Raw genomic sequence first — 22,528 nt, forward strand, 5'->3', positions numbered from 1 at the left:
CCTCCCAAGCCATCACAGCCCGTGCCACTGGTGTGAACAAAGACCCACTCAGTTAGTGGGGGAGATACTACTCTCCCCTGCCCCAAACAGGTCCTCATCTGGGTCTGTCTGGCAGGATTAGTCACAATTACCTCAGAGGCTCAGCCATGCCCCTTCTCTATCCTTCCTCTCCCGGGACCCTTAATCACAGCCACCTGGTAGAGGCCACTCAGTAACGAAGGTAGTGATCAATTCAACAAAAAAATGGGGAAGTCTGGGAACTCTACATTATATCTTGCCATACATAATCAGCCATTTCATAGATGCCTGACAAGAATTTCCCTCTGTGCTGAAACCCTCCCACCCCACGGATGGAAAGCAGGCAGATTCCGAGGGCCAGACAAGGGATTGGAAAGGGAACCCACACAAATCCACACTCCTTTCGTGACAGCAAGGCAGAAAGGCATGTCTGCCAGACCAGCAGTGACTCAGGCAGCTCAGGGGAAGCAAAGCATCCACCAGAAGAGGCTTTTCATGTTCTCTGTAGGGGTTGGCAGCTCAGACATAATAAGCCTGAGTAACAATGGGACCAGCAAACGTCTTTCCAATGGAAAACACACTGCCTAGTCCCATAGGAAATGCGCATAAAGCAAACAACGCTGAGGGAAGAAGGGAGGAGCAAGGCGTCTCTACCAAACAGTTCAGGTCCACTCGGTGAAGCTCAGTCGTAAAGCGGACTCCTGGAGTTTGCTTCCTCTGCAGATCCAGCTCCTCATCACGGCGGACTGGCTGCCTGAGCAGAGGAAGAGGCTAGGAATGGGGGATGACAGAAAAGGGAGTGCGGAAGAATCCCAGAAATATGAAGCCAAACTCCAAACTATATTTCGCTAATCATTTTTTTGATCAAAAAATTCAAAATAGAGAAAACCACAAAGTACAAAAGCTTTTCTGATGCTTTTCATTATCACAGAACACGCAACCTGTATGTAATGTGTGCGAAGAGGAAATGAGGGGCGGAGGGAGAGGAAATCAAATTGGGGAAGGCTGGATGGTCATTTCACTTCTTCTCCTTCTTCTTATCCTAGAAATGGAGGAAAATTACCCAATTAACTTCTGGCATTGACATTTAAGCTAAAACTCTTGAGTCAGCCGATACCTCACTGCCTTTGGTTAGTGATTGGAAGGGATCCGGACAGTAAAAAGGGAGGAGAGATGCTCCTTCAGTATAGGAGGAACTAAATCTTAACCATCTTCTGCTGGTGGTCTCCCAAATTGCTACAGACTTGACAACAATAAAGGTTAAGCAGTTGCTCCCGTTGCTACCCCATGAGTAGCTAGGTGGGCTGCCTAACCACTCCCGGCTACTCACGACCACGACAGCTCAGATCCCAACCACTGAAGGCTGCAGACCAGCGGTCTACCCTAAAATAACTAAACGAGAGGCCAAGACCAAGCCAAGATCAACTTCCCATTAGGCCTGAGAAGAAAGCATAAATCCTCGGCATAAATCAACATTCGAAATAATATAGTCCAGTTGAACTCTTCATTGCACTGGGGGGAAGCCCAGGGTATCATTACATGGATGAAAGGGATGTTGTTTTGACTGAAACTGCTTGGTCCTCAGTCCAATCGCAGTACAGACCAGACAGAGGACCACCAATCCCATCTGGTCAACTGCTTCCATCACCACTGCACTGACTCACATTCCACCTTAAGTTCTGTAAAGAAAGGCCTGTGCTTTTATTTGTTCCCCTACTACTGGAGTGGATGATGTTTGCCACTCACTAACCCTATACAGAATGCCTCTCTTGAAAAAAATTAAGACTAACAAATGGGTAAAATTGGCCTATTTCTAAAATATATATACAAAAGCTGGTGGTATTATATAAATCCTCTAGATTATCTTTTTGAGTCACAACTATCTTTACAGCCTTTAAATCCTTCACATAGTAGATTGTTTCTTGTTGCCACTGAAGCTCTTTTCCTTTTGATACTAATCTCAGGGATTCATTTAAAAAAGAAAAAAAAAAAAAAAAAAGGATGATTTTTACTTGTTCCTTTTTCTCCAACAGCTAAAGACTTCTAGTTGAACTCCTACTCAGTGGCCTGCCTTACAGTTACCCTGGACCCACACAGTGTGAGCAAGTTCTCAAGCTTTAAGTACACATAGATGCCGAGCTCAGGAGCCAGTCTTTCATCTTTAGGTGGTGCTAACCTTCTCATTCATAGCCAGGATCATCATGAGTTTTCTGAAGAGAGTAACGAAATCTAAGAAGAGGTCAACGCAGTGCCTGAAAGAGAAGAACCAGGTCACAAACTGCACTTCCCACTTTCCTTTATCCACAAGCCCACAAAGGTGCAGAACATAGAAACCCCGCCCCAATTCCAAGAGTCAACTTCACCAGCACTCCACCACCAACTAAGTAAAACTCTAGTGTCTGAGATCCTCTTCAACTCAGCGAAGCCATGGAGCATAGAGAAAAGAAAATTTAGACTCTGCAGAGGCCTAAGTCTGAACCTGGAACTACCATTAACTAGTTGAGACTTTGAGAGGTTTACTACATTAAAAAAATTATATGCGTGTCTTCTTCTCATTGTTAAAGGTTTAAAGAATAGTATAAAGAGTAAAAGGTGAAAGATCCCTTTCCCTCTCCTCTGCCTAGAGGTAACCACTATTCAAAGTATGGATAATTAAATACATATTATTAGTCCAACTTTTAAAAATCTGATGTCTTTCAGGAATTGAGGGAAACGATGCTTTTTGGTGCAGAGTTCCAAAACCATGGATATCCTATCATGTATGCCCCTGAAGGCTGGTCACATAAGTCAGCCAGTGCCATCTGGTCCACTCTTATTCCTACCGATGTGGAAAGAAAGGTGAGTCAAGCAAAAGATCATCCCAGAGAATCAGAAAAGAGTCGTCGAATGGAAGAGTATGCCTCCCCGCTTCATACTCATTAAAGACCAGGTTTCACACTCACCAGATATAATCTTTATCTCCATTTTCAGCCTTTTCAATAATGAGTTGAGTATCAAAAAGGACAAAGCCACACATGACCACCAGTCCCACATACAGGTTTGCCTAACAAAAGAAGAATGAGATGAGGTTACCACGTGGTAGACATTGTAGAGAAAAAACAGCCATACCTCTTTCTGGCCCTTGGCCACTTGAAAGTACATCGAACCCTAACCCTACTGACATTAACATTCGTGGGAACTGAAGCCCACAGTGAAGACCACACTACTTCCCTAGGCACAATTCTGCACTTCAGAAGGCTCCGTCCTGGGAGGGTGAGTGGCGAGGCTTCAAGAGCACTGCCCCACAAAGATGAGAATTCTTAGTCTATCTGGGCTATAGGGGGTTAAGCAAGAAAAAGAAATGCAAGGTAAATGGCTGCTGCTAAGTTATATGCAAATCTCACCTGGAAAAGCCAAATGGATCCGAAGAAAAGGTTCCCCAGGGAAGACAAGAGCATCAGGCTCATGGCTGACATCAAGATACCTGTAAGAGAAGACAAAAAGCCATCTTGAGAAAAGCCAAAGCAAAGTAAAGCAAAGCAATCCCATTAAGGGCATTCATTACTTTCCCCCCAAAATGAAGGCTTTCAATTTCAACCCAACAGTCACAAGTTGGAGGTGAGGGGAAAGGTCCTAGTGAGAATTCTGGCTAAAGTGGAGACCCTCTCCCTATTTTCCAGTCCACACATACCTCCCAGAAAGAGGTAGCTACGGCGCCTGGCATAGAGTGCACTCAGGGTGAAGCAGGTGAAGATCATTGCTGTGCCCAGGAAGGCGGTGGGAAGGATGCTGTTAAGGGAAAAGACCATTATATCAAGGGCTACAGGTATATAACCTATATTTAGAAGGTATATTTAGAAGGTATATTCGTAAGACACTAGTAACATAGTTACCTGGGGTTGATGGCAATGCACAAGTCCAGAGCAGGGCCCAGGCCAACTCCTAGAAAACAAAAAGCCCCAGAACACAGCATTAACACCAATTTTTGAAGAGGACTCTCATCCAAAAGCTGATCATCAATAGCATGGGCATGCCTACAGTCCTAGAAAACAACAAAACAAGTGGACTAACGTAATTAAATCGCTCTCTCTTCCATCCTCAACTGTTTTCCAGAGAACAAATACTTGACTGAGTTATTTATGGACAGACTTGCACAACTGTCCCCTTGGCTGAAAATCATAGATGACCCAGGAGGAATAGACATTAGGAAAAATGAAGCAGGCATGTCAAACATTTTCCAGCTAAATTATAAGGCTGCAAAACTTTGAAGAGCAGTGATGTGAGACTGTAATGTGGGCCAGATCAGGAATTAGATGAAAAGGATAAAGAGCAAAGCAGTGCCTTGTGGCCAACAACCTGTAGTCATGCAGGCTGACTCCCTCTGTAGCAGAAAAGGCCAGACCGGTTCTGCAGGTGGACACCTGCCAACAGGAGGGTGCAGCGGCAACCTGCTCCAGCTCCAATATCTCCTCTACTCTGGCTTTTCTCTCCTTCTGATAATCCCACCCCTTTAATACCTTCAAAAACTAGCTTTCCCTGATCTAAAAATCTTAATCTCTAAATCCCTTCCTTTCTACAATTTCTTCAACACTGTATAGATTAGACGCACTCAGAACAAGTTGTACTAACTCAAATGTTGCTTTGCAAGTATTTTTACTATGTACCTTGAGACCTGTTTTCCTTAATGACAATTCTAGAAGATCTGCGGTTTTAATTCTTTTCTTGAGAATCAGCAAAGTGCCCTGTAGGATGGATCTCAATGTATGACTTTAATTAACTGTCCACAAGATTCAGAACAGATGCTCCTATGATAGTTGCCAGTGTGAGTTCAACTAAATCAGATTCTTGGCCTAGTTTAGTCCCATGTCCACCATTAACAAGTTACACTACCTAAGCTCTTAAACCTCATTCATTCAAGCATACAAATGCTTATTTTTGGATACAAAAGTAGAAGTCACAGACACTAGTCACAAAGAGCCCTCTAGATGGGGAAGCAAGATGCACCTCTATGAAATAAGAAAGCAATACAAGGCACACTCAAATACAAGACAGGATGGTACAGTGTGCCAGTTGGGGTGCATCAGGATAAATATATATCTTGGGCCTTAATCTAAAGAGATACTAAAAATACAGTGTCCCTCCCTCAAAATTAAACCAATCCCTTAACATACCTGTAAGGAAAGCAAATCCAGCAAGGAGTCCCAGTCTTTTTTGCTCAGTTTCATGGCTATGAGGTGTTGCCATCAGCCAAATCATCAACCCCAGGGAGCCCAAGGCAGAGAGCAGGCCAGCCTGTTAGATCCAGTCAATAATTAAACACTTGAAAGTATCAAATTTATTTTGCAAGAGACCTTATTGGGTTCAAATATTCACCTGGACTTCCTAATATTTGCTTCTAACCTGGAGGCAGCAGAAAAGGCAGTGAGGGCTGAGGAGAAAAACCAGAAGCTTGGAGGACAAGGTCAGGACCATGGTGGATGCTGGAGGCAGTCCATCAACTGTAACTGCCCAAGTCAAATTATGAGTCTGACCCAAGAAACAGAAAAGATGAATCAAACTGACAAGTGCTTGAAGCATATTCCAATCTGCAGAACAAGTAGGAATGACCTCTTTTTGATCACTTTAAAACACACACACACACACAAATGTATATACACACACACAGAAAAAACTGAATGATTGTGCCCCCCCCCTCAAATTCATGTTTAAATCCTAACCCCCAATTTAATGGTATTTGGAGGTGGGGTCTTTGGAACGTGATTAGATCATAAGGGTGGAGCCTTCACAAAGGGAGGTTAGTGACCTTATAAAAGAGATCCCAGAGAGCTCCCTTGCCCCTTCTACCATGTGACAACACAGGAGAAGATGGCTGTTTACATAGGAAGCTGGCCCTCACCACAGAACAAATCTGCCAGCACCTATCATGATTTTGGACTTCCCAGCCTCCCAAACTCTGAGAAACATTTGTTGTTTAAGCTACCCAGTTTATGGTATTCTGTTATAGCAGCCTGAATGAACTGAGACAGAGAGTAAGAACCAAAATGTTAAGTTAATTTAGGGTGATGGGATTATGGAGTTTTATATTTCCTTCTTATCACTAGTCTGTTTTCTAAATTCTCTACAATGAACATGCATTAGTTTTATAAGAAGAAAAAAAAATTTTTGTTTTAAAGCAAATGGGAAAAGTTACAAGCATTAGAAAGAGAGGAAAATCATCAAGGATGTATGTAGACACCAAAGTTCCTTCCTTCTTTTAAAGGTAGTCAGTCCTCAGTTTTCACAGTAGTTCTGCTCTATACAGCCACTGTAAGCAATGAATCAGTGATACTGAACAAATGCTCCTGGAGGAAACAAAGGTTTAAGCTCTTTCGAGCCTCTTGTCACATTTTTTATCAACTGGTCAATACAAAACCTTGTCATATATGTCTTTTCTGTTTAAAGACACTTGGATATATACTGTTGACTCATCAACATAGAACCCGTGCCCAGCCGCACTGTAATTCATGCCTGAACAAAGCTTATCTAACACATGTATTTTCTCTATAAGGCACATCACAGTCTTGCACTTAGCAATACCACTCAGCACTTTTTAGCCCTATGCCTGAGGCCATTTTAAACATCAAAATCACCAAGAAAAATTATAAAAACGCAGGTGGCACTAAATAGACTATGAAAAACACACTTGTTTACAGTATGAGAGCTTGAAAGAAGGCAGTATTGCCTTGTTCAACCTCAGCCAGAACATGGTGCAATGGACAACTCGAATTTTTTGCCACTCTGTGTATGGCTGCAAATGTCCACAAAAGCACCATGAGAACTGATTTTAGGGTTACAAATGAATTTTGCTGAGTAGGTAAATCACAAATACGGAATCCATGAATAATGAGGCTGACTACATTACTTAAAAAAACAAACAAAACACAACCAGAAACCAAAAGGGCCACTTTTGCCTAAAAGGTAGAAAACGTTTTAGTCTGAACTTGAGGGATCAAAGCCCTATCTTTGAGTGTCTAGAGTAATTTTTCACACAACCTCTGCCAGGAGATGCCTGAGCATGGGGATGCCTGATCATGCCACTCCTCAGCAGTGGCAAATGCCAACACAGGTACACCCCTGTACTTACACTAAAAAGGTCACTCCAAAAGGGACAAGTCTTGGTTAGTGAGCTTCAAACTTTTTGATTATTCCTCAAGCATCCCTTTTATTGTTTCTAGCCAAACTCAAACTCTCACTCAACAAAGGAAAATGAGTTTATCAAAGAATAAAATGGGCCAAATCCTTAAAGGTCTCAACCCTGTCTCTCCTGATAATCATACGATCAGTGTTCTGTATCCAACTACTACACAGTCATTCAGGCAAAAAAAGAGGAAGAATGGAAGAAAAGATAAAAAGGTTACTGTGCAAAACCAGCCCAGCACGCAGACCTCTCCCCAGTGGGTGGGGGTCTTGTGTGTCAGCAGCACACCATTCAGTGTCACGGTCAAAACATCCTGTTTTCAGTATTTAGAGAGGGCAGAGTTGCCAGAAAAATTAAATGGTTCTGCATGTCCTGATTTACAACTGGCTCTGGCTGGGTTCAGATCCCAAACTACTGAAAAGTATTAAGGAAGGACATAGGCTTGTACCACCCTGCTGAGCTAGTTTCTTCCTAATGCGATTTGTGCCACAGCAACTAGAGGAGAAAACCGCTCTTACCTGAATGAAATGGGTGACCACATGGACATAGGCCCCGGCAGCCGCCACAAACATACAGAGGGCAAAACTGGCATAGACCTTCTTCAGGTGCTGCTGTGTCGAGGGGGTTCTAGGAAAGAATGTTAATAATGGCCATTACTCCAGGACCAATCTCATCTCTAAGCTAAGAATAATTTTCCTTCTTCTTCCCAGGGAATATGTGAAAGTTTTGGTACAATAAAAAAAAGAATGCTTTGAAAACTAGGTTAACAAACAGAAAATCTTAAATGCTGAGGAAGGCCCCAATGCCCAAACTATGAACAATCATTACCCAAACTATAATAACTAAATGGCTTTCCAGCGACCACACCGCAGCCCTTAGAATTTGGGTGCTTTTATCAGATCCTTTGGATTCTAGCAAAGTTAATATGTTAGTTTATACGTACAAAAGTTAATACATCAGGAAAAGGAAAAGAAACAAGATATAAAAGGAAATGTAATAAGGACGTACAGTCAAGGTCAAAGCACTTACATGTGGGAAAATTTAAGGAGTGCATCAAAGTTGATCTTCCGATCAAATATGTTCATGATGCTAGAGTCTGTGGGACACAGCCTCCACTCTGTGGAATCAAGGAAATAAGATAAGTTATTTTAAAGATACAAGGACACACAAAATAACAAACAACTTTCTTATGAAAAACAGCAACATACAAGTTTGGAAAAATGAAAGTTATATCTAAAATCCCACTGCCCTAACACCACCATTTGCATTTTTATATATTTCCTTCTAGAATACATTTGCAATCATACGCAACCATTTTAAAGGGGACAGAGGAACCCATCTTCTTCTCCCGAAACTGTTTCATTACTAGCATTTGATTTCTATTCTTTCAGAAGATAACCTGCCCCTTTAAAAGACAGTTTGTTTCTTTGAGAAATTCTCTATTAGCAAGCTAGTTAAAGGGACCCAGTCTTACTGGAACATAGAGCAACTTGTCATTTTTTCAAGATGCCAGAGAATTCCCTCAGCAAAGGCACAGAAGCTTAAAGATAAAAAAGAAAAACTATAATGCTGGGTCTGGCACTAGGGCTTGCATTTTTTAAATATACATTTAGAAACTTTCCACCCAATGCAATTTAGAACTGAACTGTAAGGGAGCCACAATTTTAAAAAGAGGAAAGTTCCTCCATGAAAAAGAAATTTGTGCAGAGAGAATTTTTTAAAACACAATTTCAGAACCTTTCTTACAGAAGAGTTGGAATAGTACAAGGAATTTCTGCACACTTCACCTAGATTTCCTAAATGGTAGTATGTCACCATATTTGCTTTATCCCCCCCTCTCTATATAGCAATATATGGAGACCTTTTCCTAACTATGCAAGACACAATGCCTCTTTACACATAAACACTTCAGTATGTATATCCTGAAAACAATGATCAAAATCAGTAAATTAACAATAATACAATACCATTCTCTAATCTACAGATCTTATTCAGATCTTGTCAACTGTCCCAATTGTCAGAAAGGGCATTTTAAAACTGAACTACAGCCAGGTTACATTACATCAATACCATAAAGTCAGGATCTTAAGTTTTGCTCCCTCCCGTATCGCACATGCAATCCTAAATAAACACATTTAACCTATAGAACTAAAAATCTAATCAAGAGCTTTCATCCTTCCTAAATATCAATGCTCCAGATTCTTATTAGACCCATAATACCCATTCATTTCAAATCAGCCAAAAACGGGGGAGAGGAGGGGATTAAAGCTAAGTTGTTTGAAAGACAGGCCTACTACTCACACCCATTCTATCAGCACCTAGCCCAATACTCAGCAAAATTAATCCAGGCAATAAAAGTTACAATCCCCAAACTGACTTCCCGAGGAATCCTGGGCCAGTGGAAAGATGCCATCCTTAGAGTTCACAAGCATCACTACCGCTTGTTTCCTGAGGCTCTCTCTCATATATGGAACAATTACAATGGCTGGTTTGCTTTCTCTGATTTCCTCTTTCCTTTCTCACCAACATCCCTACTCACCTCAGTTGTATTGTTAGTTTTGTTCTGAAGGATAGATACAGTGAGAAGCTGCAGAACCTACTAAAGCTGTTCCTCTCACCTCTAAATCACGGGGCTCTGGGCCCTCTTGATCTAGATGGTGCAATGGTTGCAGGCTATTGCACGGCCAACCAAAGCCTTCCATAACCATGATGAATCCGTCCTCTAGAGAACACACTTACAGGATGGCAGAATCCAGCACCTGAAAAGTGTCTTTGTTTAAAGCTTCCATTAACAGCCTTAATGACATCCCTAGACAGAACTTGCAACAGCACTGAAGCAACCTTCAGAGCCAAGTTTCTCAGTATTCACAACAAAGCTAGAGTGCCTCTTGCTTCCAATTTCAAGAGTTCAAGTGTGTGTGTGGGGGTGTGTGTGTTAAATCCTCAAATACCCTGGGGATTATTAGTCAGAAAGGGGCAACACTCTGTAACTAGACCCCCCTGAATGGAAACTGTGGGAGGGGAGAGTGGCAGTTTGCTCTCTGGCATTTCCCAGGGGGTACTGACTGTCTCTCTTACAACTGTTGATGGAAAAACCAAAACCATCAAAGGTTGTGAGGATAGGGACAGAGATATCAAATATGAATTTCTCCATGATTCAGTGCCTTGCAATTTAAAATCATTAAAAAATTAATTAAAACCAGTTTTCCAACATTACTACCAACTCTAAAATTTAAGTGAAATATGTAATCACCAAATTTTCTAGATGCAAAGGTACACAGCAATTTTAGTAGCAGCAGCTTCATGGGGAAAAATGCAATAAAGTATACATTTAATAATTATGACATGATGTATATATGACATAATTTCAGAACTATTAAAATTAGAAGGGGAAAAAGTTAGGTCTTAGAATCAAGGAAATATATGACAGTTTGCTCTCGGTCTGTTCCAAACAGACAAGAACTAACATACAGATAAGTAATGAGTTAAAACTGTTCTTATAACTTTTGCCAGATAGACTAAACTTACCAGTTTTCTATCTTAGCCTCAACTACTTGTGCTCAGAAGCTGTAGAGAAAAGATATCTACATTTCAATGGTTCATATGCCAACTCAGCTAAACAAGATTAAATTGCATTCATAACTCAAAAATAGCAGCTCCCATACCAAAAGTATTTTCAGTCCCAGGGACAGTCAGCTCTCAACAGGGCTTGAAGTATTCAAAACCATTAACCAAGTAACTCAGCTAACATTCCAGAGGGGCACCCATAGTTAAGCAAAAATCTTGGTTTTAAAAAAAAGTACAGGGAATTCCCTGGCAGTCCAGTGGCTGGGACTCCGCATTTTCACTGCCGGAGAGCCCAGGTTCAGTCCCTGGTCAAGAAACTAGGATCCTGCAAGCCGTGCAGCGTGGCCAAAAAAATAAATAAACAAAATGAAAAATAAAAATAAATGTAAAAGTACATTAAAATGATAAATTTTATGTTATATATATTTTACCAAAATAAAGGGAAAATGTATACTACAAGTTACTCAAAAATTATTCATTATAGGTCTCCCCCTAACATACACTGAAGCCCATTACGGAACGGATACCAGCATTGGTCTGTCTCACCCTGGACCCCAACTCATACAGAGTTCTATACTCAAATCTAAAATAGGGAGGTGGACAGTGCCTCAGAGACTCATGGGAAATTTGCCTGCACTGCATTTGTAAATGAGAAGTAAATGTTCAGGTGTTACATAACCAAATTCCTTTTATTTAGTTTAGAGACTCATTTTATGCCTTCATCCTTTGAAAGGCAGAAGACCAAAACTTGTCAAAATTTGTCATGCATATATTGCTCAAGCTTTGTTGGAAGTGTCACCATCCGTGGTTCCCCAGGCCAGCCTCTCTGACAGAGCCACCCAAAAGCAAAACAAAAAACTTATTGCACAATAGGACTTCCCTGGTGGCGCAGTGGATAAGAATCCCCCTGTCAATGCAGGGGACACGGGTTCGAGCCCTGGTCTGGGAAGATGCCACATGCCACGGAGCAACTAAGCCCATGCGCCACAACTACTGAGCCTGCACTCTAGAACCCGCACGCCACAACTACTGGAGCCCGTGCGCCTAGAGCCCGTGCTCCGAAATGAGAAGCCACCGCAAGAAGCACACACACTGTAACAAACAGTAGCCACAACTAGAGAAAGCCCACGTGAGGCAACGAAGACTGCCAAAAAAAACAAAAACAAAAACACCCTTACTGCATAGGTTTATCAAGATAGAAAAACTCAAGTAAACACATTGTTTTGAGTTAGGTATTCCTGGGGTCTGCTTTTGTTTGAGGAGGGAAGGGCAGCAGGGGCAGGTAGGAGGAGACAGATATTCTTATCAATTAACATCTTTGTTTTCTTACATATTGTTAAATCTCTTGTTGTTTTCTAAGAACCTTCCTTACCCATGTCCTAAAACAAAATATTATTATCAAGAGCCAAGCCTTAAATTAAAAAAAAAAAAAATTCTCCTCAATCTTATTCCAACACCTATTAAGTACAATGCATATGAAACATGGCCAAGTGGCCAAAAGCTATGCAAAACAATCATACATTTAGTATTCATTTTTAAAAAATCCTTGCCTTTGAAAAAGAAAAGCTTACTGACTCCTGGAGCCAGCCCAGAAGCTGCCTCAGTGTATACAATTTAACAACATTAAACCAACCAAAGAAACATTGTTCACGCATTTAATTAAACATTCAGTGCATGAATTATATGGTTCTTCATTCCTGTTGTAGTAATTCAACCATCTTGAATCCTGTTCCCACACACCCAAAAGGGACCAAATTGATACTTGAGAGAAGAAAAATCTCATGTGGTTAAAAAAAAAAAAGGTGGTGGTGGTGGGGGGGGAATTGTAATTTTTTTAGTAGTTCTTTCTACTGAATAGTTTGTAGAGTCTACAACCATGTCCCTAGCATAGTGGTTAAGAGCACAGCCTGCTGCGTTTGAATCTTGGCTACTTCCTTAGCTGTGTGATGGAGCAAGTCTCTGGCACTTAACGTCACTGTGCTTCAGTTTCCTCATTTGTAAAATAATAACATTTCATATTCCCTACTTCATACGGATGAGGACTAAGTGAGATAATACAACATGCTAAGAATAGTGCTTCGTACATAAGAACAGCTCAATATATTAACCATTGTTTTTACTAGTGTAATTCATTACTCTCATGTCCTCAGTGCACAATTTTCCCCCTTTTCTTAAATTTTTGTTGTTGTTTATAATCATTTAATGAATGTTCCAAACACACCCTTCACAGGCTACAGGTGATGATTTTCCCTTTTAGAAGTCTAGTTTTAGGGACTTCCCTGGCAGTCCAGTGGTTAAGACTTCGCTTTCCAATGCAGGGGGTGAGGGTTCAATCCCTGGACCGGGAGCTGAGATCCCATATGCCTAGTGGCCAAAAAACCAAAACATAAAACAGAAGCAATATTGTAACAAAGACTTTAAAAATGGTCCACATTAAAAAAAAAAATCTAGTTTTAGAAGACATTTATCATAGGCCTAATATACATATGCTCTGTATTTTAATTTTAAAAATGTATTACTCAAGAATTAGAAATGAAAAAGGAGAGTAACAACTAACACTGCAGAAATACAAAGGATCATGAGAGATTACTACAAGCAACTATATGCCAATAAAATGGACAGCCTGGAAGAAATGGACAAATTCTGAGAAAAGCACAACCTCTGAGACTGAACCAGGAAGAAATAGAAAATATAAACAAACCAATCACAAGCACTGAAACTGAAACTGATTAAAAATCTTCCAACAAACAAAAGCCCAGGACCAGATGGCTTCACAAGCAAATTCTAACAAACATTTACAGAAGAGCTAACACCTATCCTCCTCAATCTCTTCCAAAATACAGCAGAGGGAGGAACACTCCCCAACTCATTCTACGAGGCCACCATCACCCTGATACCAAAACCAGAAAAAGATGTCACAAAGAAAGGAAACTACAGGCCAATAACACTGATGAACACAGATGCAAAAATCCTCAACAAAATACTAGCAAACAGAATCCAACAGCACATTAAAAGGATCGTACACCATGAGCAAGTGGGGTTTATCCCAGGAATGCAAGGATTCTTCAGTATACACAAACCAATGTGATACACCACATTAACAAATTGAAGGAGAAAAACCAAATGACCATCTCAATAGATGCAGAAAAAGCTTTTGACAAAATTCAACACCCATTTATGATAAAAACTCTCCAGAAAGTAGGCATAGAGGGAACTTACCTCGACATAATAAAGACCATATATGACAAACCCACAGCCAACATCGTTCTTAATGGTGAAACACTGAAACCATTTCCTCTAAGATCAGGAACAAGACAAGGTTGTCAACTCTCACCACTATTATTCAACATAGTTTTGGAAGGTTTAGGCACAGCAATCAGAGAAGAAAATGAAATAAAAGGAGTACAAATCGGAAAAGAAGGAGTAATGGTGTCACTGTTTGCAGATGACATGATACTATACATAGAGAATCCTAAAGATGCTACCAGAAAACTACCAGAGCTAATCAATGAATTTGGTAAAGTAGCAGGATACAAAATTAATGCACAGAGATCTCTTGCATTCCTGTACAATAATGATGAAAAATCTGAAAAAGAAATTAAGGAAACACTCCCATTTACCACTGCAACAAAAAGAATAAAATACCTTGGAATAAACCTACCTAAGGAGACAAAAGACCTGTATGCAGAAAACTGTAAGACACTGATGAAAGAAATTAAAGATGATACAAACAGATGGAGAGACATACCATGTTCTTGGATTGGAAGAATCAACACTGAAAATGACTATACTACCCAAAACAATCCACAGATTCAATGCAATCCCTATCAAACTACCAATGGCATTTTTCACAGAACTAGAAAAAAAATTTCACCATTTGCATGGAAACACAAAAGACCCCGAATAGCCAAAGCAATCTTGAGAAAGGAAAACGGAGCTGGAGGAATCAGGCTCCTGGACTTCAGACTATACTACAATACTACAGTAATCAAGACAGTGTGGTACTGGCACAAAAACAGAAATTTAGATCAATGGAACAGGATAGAAAGCCCAGAGATAAACCCACGCACATATGTTCACCTTATTTTTGATAAAGGAGACAAGAATATACAATGGAGAAAAGACAGCCTCTTCAATAAGTGGTGCTGGGAAAACTGGACAGCTACATGTGTGAATGAAATTAGAACACTCCCTAACACCATACACAAAAATAAATCAAAATGGATTAAAGACCTAAATGTAAGGCCAGACACTATCAAACTCTTAGAGGAAAACATAGGCAGAACACTCTATAACATAAATCACAGCAAGATCCTTTTTGACCCACCTCCTAGAGAAATGGAAATAAAAACAGAAACAAATGGGACCTAATGAAACTTAAAAGCTTTTGCACAGTAAAGGAAACCATAAACAAGATGAAAAGACAACCTCAGAATGGGAGAAAATACTTACAAATGAAGCAACTGACAAAGGATTAATCTCCAAAATTTACAAGCAGCTCATGCAGCTCAATATCAAAAAAACAAACAACCCAATCCAAAAATGGGCAGAAGATCTAAACAGACATTTCTCCAAAGAAGATATACAAATTGCCAACAAACACATGAAAGGATGCTCAACATCACTAATCATTAGAGTAATGCAAATCAAAACTACAATGAGGTATCACCTCACAACAGCCAGAATGGCCATCAAAAAATCTACAAACAATAAATGCTGGAGAGGGTGTGTAGAAAAGGGAACCCTCTTGCACTGTTGGTGGGAATGTAAACTGATACAGCCACTATGGAGAATAGTATGGAGGTTCCTTAAAAATAGAACTACCATATGACCCAGCAACCCCACTACTGGGCATATACCCTGAGAAAACCATAATTCAAAAAGAATCATGTACCACAATGTTCATTGCAGCACTATTTACAACAGCCAGGACATGGAAGCAACCTAAGTGTCCATCAATGGATGAATGGATAAAGAAGTTGTGGCACATTTATACAATGGAATATTACTCAGCCATAAAAAGAAACGAAATTGAGTTATTTGTAGTGCGGTGGATGGACCTAGAGTCTGTCATACAGAGTGAAGTAAGTCAGAAAGAGAAAAACAAATACCGTATGCTAACACATGTATATGGAATTAAAAATAAAAAATTGGTTCTCAAGAACCTAGGGGCAGGACAGGAATAAAGACGCAGATGTAGAGAATGGACTTGAGGACACAGGGAGGGGGAAGGGTAAGCTGGGACAAAGTGAGAGAGTGGCATGGACATATTACACTACCAAATGTAAAACAGATAGCTAGTGCGAAGCAGCCACACAGCAGAGGGAGATTAGCTTGGTGCTTTGTGACCACCTAGAGGGGTGGGATAGGGAGGGTGGAGGGAGATGCAAGAGGGAGGAGATATGGGGATATATGTGTATGTATAGCTGATTCACTTTGTTATAAAACAGAAACTAACACAACATTGTAAAACAATTATACTCCAATAAAGATGTTAAAAAAAATATATATATATAATTGAATCACTAATTCACAGCTAGCTATATCCTCAAGGCATAATATTCACCCAAATGAGAGAGTAAAATTACATGGGGGGGAGGGGGAGTCTAAGAAAATTATAAACTGGAATTTAAAGGAACTTGGTAAATCTTACTACTGATTAAAACGACTTTTGTTTAAATGGCATGCCTCTCCTCTGGCACATTTACACTGTACCTCCTGTCCCCCAGGACCACAAAGGTGTTTTGAGACAGCCTAATGACCACTAAGTGATAATCTGATGTGGTAGAGAATTTGATGAAGTAAATGTTTGTTTATTAGCTTGATGCTTTCCTTGCCACCCCTAGGAAGTAAGTCAGTTTGATTTCAAGAAATCCAAGAAATTCTGTCTCGACTAGGGCTGGGCTTTGATTGTCCTACATCTGGACTCTAGATGTCCCAGCCCATCCCTTAACTTGAACCAAAATCCCTGGATTAGGTAACCCTGAATCTCTAGGAGGCTGCCTCAGAACCAAACCAGTAACTGGAGATGGAATGCCTACTTCCTTCAATAAATTATTATTTTTTGCATCAAACTGACACTGCTGAATCTCCCTCTCTATAAGCACAACTGTTTGACAGACAGTGAATCGCAGAACGGTCCCAATGTCCTAAATACATAATCATCCTCCAGTATAAACCAGCAATCCCTGCCCAATAAAACCATATTTAGCCCAAATGAGAGTAGACATAGATTAGGACAAACAGCACACCCACTCAGCCCTCATCCTTGAAGCTCTTTTTTCCCCAAGTGTTTTGGATTCCAGTTAATTGTTCAGGAACTTTTCTCACACTTTTCACTGTAAGCAGCCCCACACTTAAGTCTCTAGAATAAATCTAGACCCCCATCATCTAATCAAGTGTTGCGACCACAAATCAACATTCCCCAGCTGGCTCAGAGAGGAGCCTACCTTAATAGAGGGTCACTGAAGTGGCCCTAAAAGCAGTCTCTACAGTTTTTCTCTCCTTGGTTTGAATATTGTTTTTGAAAACAAAAAGGAGTATGTATAATATAAAAACTACTTCATGAATTTTGGTTAGAAACTCTAGAGGAAAACAAGGTGGAGTAAAAGACACTTCTAGCAGATTCTATAGCCAAGTCAAAGTAGCAAAGGAAAATTTAGCAGGATAGTGCATCAAGAGAATATTCAGTGTTTTCCCAGGAGACTAATACCCTTGGGTAGTTTATGAAATAAAGTGAAACTCTTCAGGTTAGCAATAGTACCTTTTATAACAATACCATTGACTGCATTTATATGAAATTAAACAAATTTCAAAGTGTTTTATTATATACACTATTCCCTTTGATCATCACACACATGAAGAAAGGGCAAGAATGATTAGTCCCACTTTAAAGATTAAAAAGTAAGTTCAAAAAGGCAGCATAATAGTGGCACGAGCACTCGATTTGGAGTCACAAGTCCTGCCATAGTCTACCACATAACTTTGGGGAAATCATTTTACCTAAGGTCATCTAGGCTTCCTCATCTGGAAGGATGATTAACTAACACCTGCTCTACTAAGCTCATTGAATGCCTATAAGAAAATCTGTGTGAAATTATTGTAAAGTGCTAAACACTTTACAATGGACATTAAATGGACATTAGTACTGACCAACATCAGAAAGTTGAAATAAATAGTAGAGCCACGGACTTCCCTGGTGGCGCAGTGGTTAGGAATCCGCCTGCCAATGCAGGGGACACGGATTCGAGCCCTGGTACGGGAAGATCCAATATGCCGCGGAGCAACTACTGAAGCCCGCGCGCCTAGAGCCCGTGCTCCGCAACAAGAGAAGCCACCGCAAGGAGAAGCCCGCGCACCGCAACGAAGAATAGCCCCCGCTCGCCGCAACTAGAAAAAGCCCGCACGCAGCAACGAAGACCCCTAATGCAGCCAAAAATAAATAAATTAATTAATTTTAAAAAAAAATAGTAGAGCCAGAACCAGGTTAGGGGTCTTCTGACCTCTCAAGCCTGGTGCTCTTTTTACTATTACACCCTACAGTAGAAAAGCAAGTTTTCCTTAAAGCAGTTTCAGCTATAGGTCAAGAGAAATTGTAAAACAACAACAAACGTATGTTGATTCCTATTATACTTTTCTGTATTTTTCAGCATTTCCACAGTAAGTACGAACCATATGCATAAATCAAGAAAAGATGTGGAAATGCTGACCAAATATCTGGATTAATTTTACCTTTCCTATTCTTTAGGAGAGTGAGACTTCACTGGATCAATAGTGGGGAAGGGAGAGAAGGGAAGAAAGAGGGTACTAAGCCAGGTTTCCACAACAAAATGAATAATGGAAGAAGGAAACTCTGAATCCAAATTACAGACTGCATTTCTCAAGGATTCAACCATTCTGACCCCACTGGAGAAAAATGGCAGAGAATCTAAATGTCAACATACTCCTGAAGCCAGGCCAAAAAAAATATTAGACAAGGAGGAATAATAAAACACCAAAGAGGGTAAATCAAATAATTACAGAAATGTGTTCGCAGAAGCCGTAAGAAATGTAGTTACGAAACTTTCATCTTTCTTGAACTTAATTCTTAAACTACACATACAACCAAAAGATAAACTTGAAATAAATAAGTAACTAGAAAAGCCCATTCGCCATTAACCTTTAACCTTGAAATTTTTGTCTACGTTTCAGGCACAGTCAGCTCTTCTACGTGATTACACATTCACAAGTTAACTATTGCTGGAACAGAGACTCAAGTTCAGACAGGTTTTTGTTGTTGTTTGGTCAATGAAAGGCTCATGCGGCAGGCAATGCAACCTGGGCTGGCACCGGGCTGCAATTCCTCACTTAATAAACACACAAAAATACCACAGCTCCAGCAAGTACGTCCAAGAAAAAAAGAAAAACAACCGCCCAACGACGCCTTTCCTGAGCGGACTTTGAGAAAGACGCCCACAAGGCCCAGGACCAAGCAAAGCCAAAGCCACCTCACCTGTCCAAAAGTAACCAATCAGACCTGAGCGGGGCTGCCCTGGGGGGCTGGCAAGCCAGGCCTGGCCCCGGTCTCTCCTCACCTCCCGCCTCTCCTGTTGGCTTCCAAGAAACTAAGGAGCCTCGCGGGTCACAGAGGAGTGTGACATCACCCGCCCCGCCGTGACAGGGCAGCCTGCCGGACCAGGCCCTCCTGAGTCCCAGTCCCCGCCGCTCACCCAAATGGGGCCCGGCCAGAGGACCCCCAGCAGGCCAGGGATCTGTCGGGTGGGGCGGCGATGACCACAAACCCGTAAGGTTTCGCTTGCATTCTCCTCGGAAGGAAGGTGCGGGGGACGTGCCCTGAATTCAAGGGATCGAGGCTGGGCCTGGGCCGTCTACACCGGGCGGAGGAGGAAGAGGAGGGACGCGCAATGGGGGGGAAAGGCCAAGCAAGAGTCTTCCCTAGCGCTACCGTGCAGAATCCGCGCCTCGACGCCCCCCCAGAGACCCCTTGGACTCGTCCCCGCCCCTCCCCCGCTCCGGTACGGTTGCGCATGCGCGGTAGTAGTTCTCGTTTTCCTCCCCTCCCCGCCTAGCTTTCCGGAGCCCAGTTGTCGATCAGGGCCCACTTTCCCCAGGATGCAGTCAGTCCGAAAACGGACACTACTCCCACTCTTGCTCAAGCAATAACTGCTAACCCTCTTTCCATTTCTCACTCCCGGCTTGCACAGTCCTAGCTTCAGACGTACCTTCTGACTCGCCGCTCAGGAGCCCAAACAGCTCTCCCACCACCGGATGTGCTTCTGATTCTCCCAGGGTCCGCTCCGGACTCTTTACCTCGCGTCCGCCCCTCGAGGGAAGCCCCGCCCCCGCGTTCCGCTTAAGGCAAGTCCTCATTGGCCGTTGGTTGCACTTCTGCCTTTCCATTGGCTGTACTTGCATAAACAACGGCTGCTTACTTCAGAGCCATTTGCTTAACGCCCGTGTCGATCAAGACTCTAGCCGCCAACCAGCGTCGTAGCGAAAGATATCCGCCTTCTTCCCTCATAGTAAGAAAGGGTCGCGGTCCAAAGCCGCCTCTAGTGGACAAAAGGAAGAGGGGCAGGCCCCACCCAAGACACAGGGCGAGTAATTCAGCCTCCAATACGCGCGGTGGGATAGCACCGCAAAGTCCCGGGATTCTGGTTTTAGGCTGGTCATGGAATGTTAAAGGGGGAAAGAGATTCAGAGAACACATAGAAAAGCGCTCTCACAAGGGCCAATTTACCGTGAATCTAGTGAAGCTTAGAAGGCTCAGCGAATTCTCCAGGAACTCGAGGAGGAATTAGCAGCCCCAGTCCTGCATCAGACGCACGGACCCCACCCTGGAGATCACCCTCTAAGCCTAAGTGGTGGTCCTGGGGTCTTGGGCGGGGCCAGCGGGTTGCAAGGACCACCTCCCCATCCACCTTGCTTGGGGGAGGTGGGTATTAGTGCAGTGGGTGGGAGGGGAACGAGTGTGGCTATCTGGCTGAGCTGCTCTGGCAGCCCTGAAGAAACTAAGCCAAGATCAAAGGACTGGAGCTCCCCGAGGACAAGAAGCAATACTTGCGCAAGAACTTATAGTAAGGAGTTCTGAGACTGATTTTAAAAAAAAAGTTTCTGCACTATCAATTTTTTTCAAAAACTTTTTTTTTGCTAATTTATCTTTCTAGTACCGCTTAATATCTTATAAAAATAATACAACATGGTCATACGAAGAGGCAAAGAGTATGCAGCCAAAAAAAGTAGAAAAAGATAAAAAAGCTTATAGTGGTTGACAGGCAAGTTGGTAATAATAATGTGGGTTTTTTGAATTGTGTTATGTTTGTGGTTTTGTCAGCATTTTAAAATCTGTAATGATTTCTTATTCTAAATAAATATTGACTTTATTACATAATTTTGTATTCTTTTTCTTAAATACAGCCTTATAATTGTAGATGTTTGGGGCTGCACAAAACATAGATCCACCCCTGCCCCTCATTTTACAAATAAGGAAACAGGCCCATGGACAGAAAATGTTCTGGCAAAATAAGAGAAGAAACTTAGATTAAGCATTTGATCAGTGAAGATCAAATCAGAATGCAGGATTTAGGAAACTGCTTTCTAGAAGGATAGAATAGCTTTTTTTTTTTTTGGTGGCATCTCTCCGACCAGGAATGGAACCCGGAACCCGGGCCCTCAGCAGTGAAAGCACGCAGTCCTAACCACTGGACTGCCAGGGAATTCCCTAGAAGGCTAGAATAACTATCTTTTCAGTAAAGAATACAAATGGACAGGGTATGATTCTCAGTACACAAATGCAGATATGCAATAAACATTTTATTTTCTATAGTGCAACCTAATGTTTACTCTGAACCTTATTGCACTGGAGTGGGAGAAAATACATTATCAGTCTTCCTTGAGGTTTCTCTCCCTACCCCACCCTAATTTCTGCCACATTTCTGGGGCTAAAGTGCTTGGGAACAGGGCCTATCTGGTTCCTGGTCATCAGTTCACACAGGTTGCTGCAGAAGTTTTTACCTTTGTACTGGTGTGGCCCTTTCAGGTACAGCAGTAGCTATTTCCTTGCCGTACTTAAGCCACAAGAAATCTTTTGTCAAGCTAATATTGAATTCTCCACCTAGAACAAGAGGTTGCTAAGAGTTTGGCCTGTACGGTGTTGACCGACATAGTTTATTCATTCATTGATGACATAGATTATTCCCTCCATTTCTGACTCAGGGTCTCTCATGAGGTTGCAATCAGATGTCAGCCAAGGATGCAGTTATCCAAAGGCTTGACTGGAGCTAGAGGAATTACTTCCAAGGTATGGCTGACAATTTGGTGCTGGCTATTGGTAGGAGGCCTTAGATCCTCTCCAGATGGGCTCCTCCATAGGGCTGTTTGAATGTCCTCACAGCATGAGGGCTGGCTTCTCCCAGAGTGAGCAATCCCAGTGATAGAGAGAACTAGGTGGAAGCTCTTTTTACAACTTATCTTCACAAGTTGCAGAGCAATCACTTATAATAATACCCTTATTCCCAGACCCCTGTCCTGGGTCTCGTGCCTCAGAGGGCCTCATGCTTTGGAAGGCCTTCCTGGAAATTTTCTAAGTCTCCTTCATGTGCCTGGGACCCACCTGGGCCAGTAGTGCCATCAAGGCTCAGCCCAGACCAGGTCCTGCTGAGCCCTTGTCCCAATTTCTCCCCTTCATGGGGTTCTCCGATTCCAGGGTGCCCGAGGAACTCTGAAACTCATGCCTGTGGCATTATCCCAAGGCCCTGTGATCAGGTCTCAATTCCAAGAGGGCATCCT

General features: G+C 41.9%; 1 protein-coding gene across 1 annotated transcript; it reads right to left on the minus strand.

Moving 5' to 3' along the window:
- Positions 1–857: 857 nt before the first annotated feature.
- On the minus strand, positions 858–20,053 carry TMBIM6 (transmembrane BAX inhibitor motif containing 6). The gene is made up of 10 exons (XM_061206512.1): positions 19,963–20,053; positions 8,204–8,291; positions 7,693–7,801; positions 5,169–5,289; positions 3,891–3,939; positions 3,689–3,786; positions 3,402–3,481; positions 2,961–3,061; positions 2,195–2,270; positions 858–1,060 (listed from the first exon to the last, which is right to left on the minus strand). Exons 2-10 carry the CDS (start codon positions 8,257–8,259, stop codon positions 1,037–1,039), a joined length of 714 nt encoding a protein of 237 aa, XP_061062495.1. The 5' UTR covers positions 8,260–8,291; positions 19,963–20,053; the 3' UTR covers positions 858–1,036.
- Between the last annotated feature and the right edge of the window lie 2,475 nt (positions 20,054–22,528).

This window comes from Eubalaena glacialis, chromosome 11 (assembly GCF_028564815.1).
Source record: "Eubalaena glacialis isolate mEubGla1 chromosome 11, mEubGla1.1.hap2.+ XY, whole genome shotgun sequence".
In the NCBI taxonomy this organism is placed as follows: Eukaryota; Metazoa; Chordata; class Mammalia; order Artiodactyla; family Balaenidae; genus Eubalaena; species Eubalaena glacialis.

Excerpts from the sequence above, each read along its gene's own strand:
- TMBIM6 (XM_061206512.1), bottom strand. The coding sequence starts at position 8,259 with ATGAACATATTTGATCGGAAGATCAACTTTGATGCACTCCTTAAATTT. Across the intron at positions 3,482-3,688 it reads TAGCTACCTCTTTCTGGGAG|GTATCTTGATGTCAGCCATG; the intron begins GTATGTGTGGAC and ends CTTCTCTTACAG. Across the intron at positions 2,271-2,960 it reads GGAGATAAAGATTATATCTG|GCACTGCGTTGACCTCTTCT; the intron begins GTGAGTGTGAAA and ends CTTCTCTTTCAG.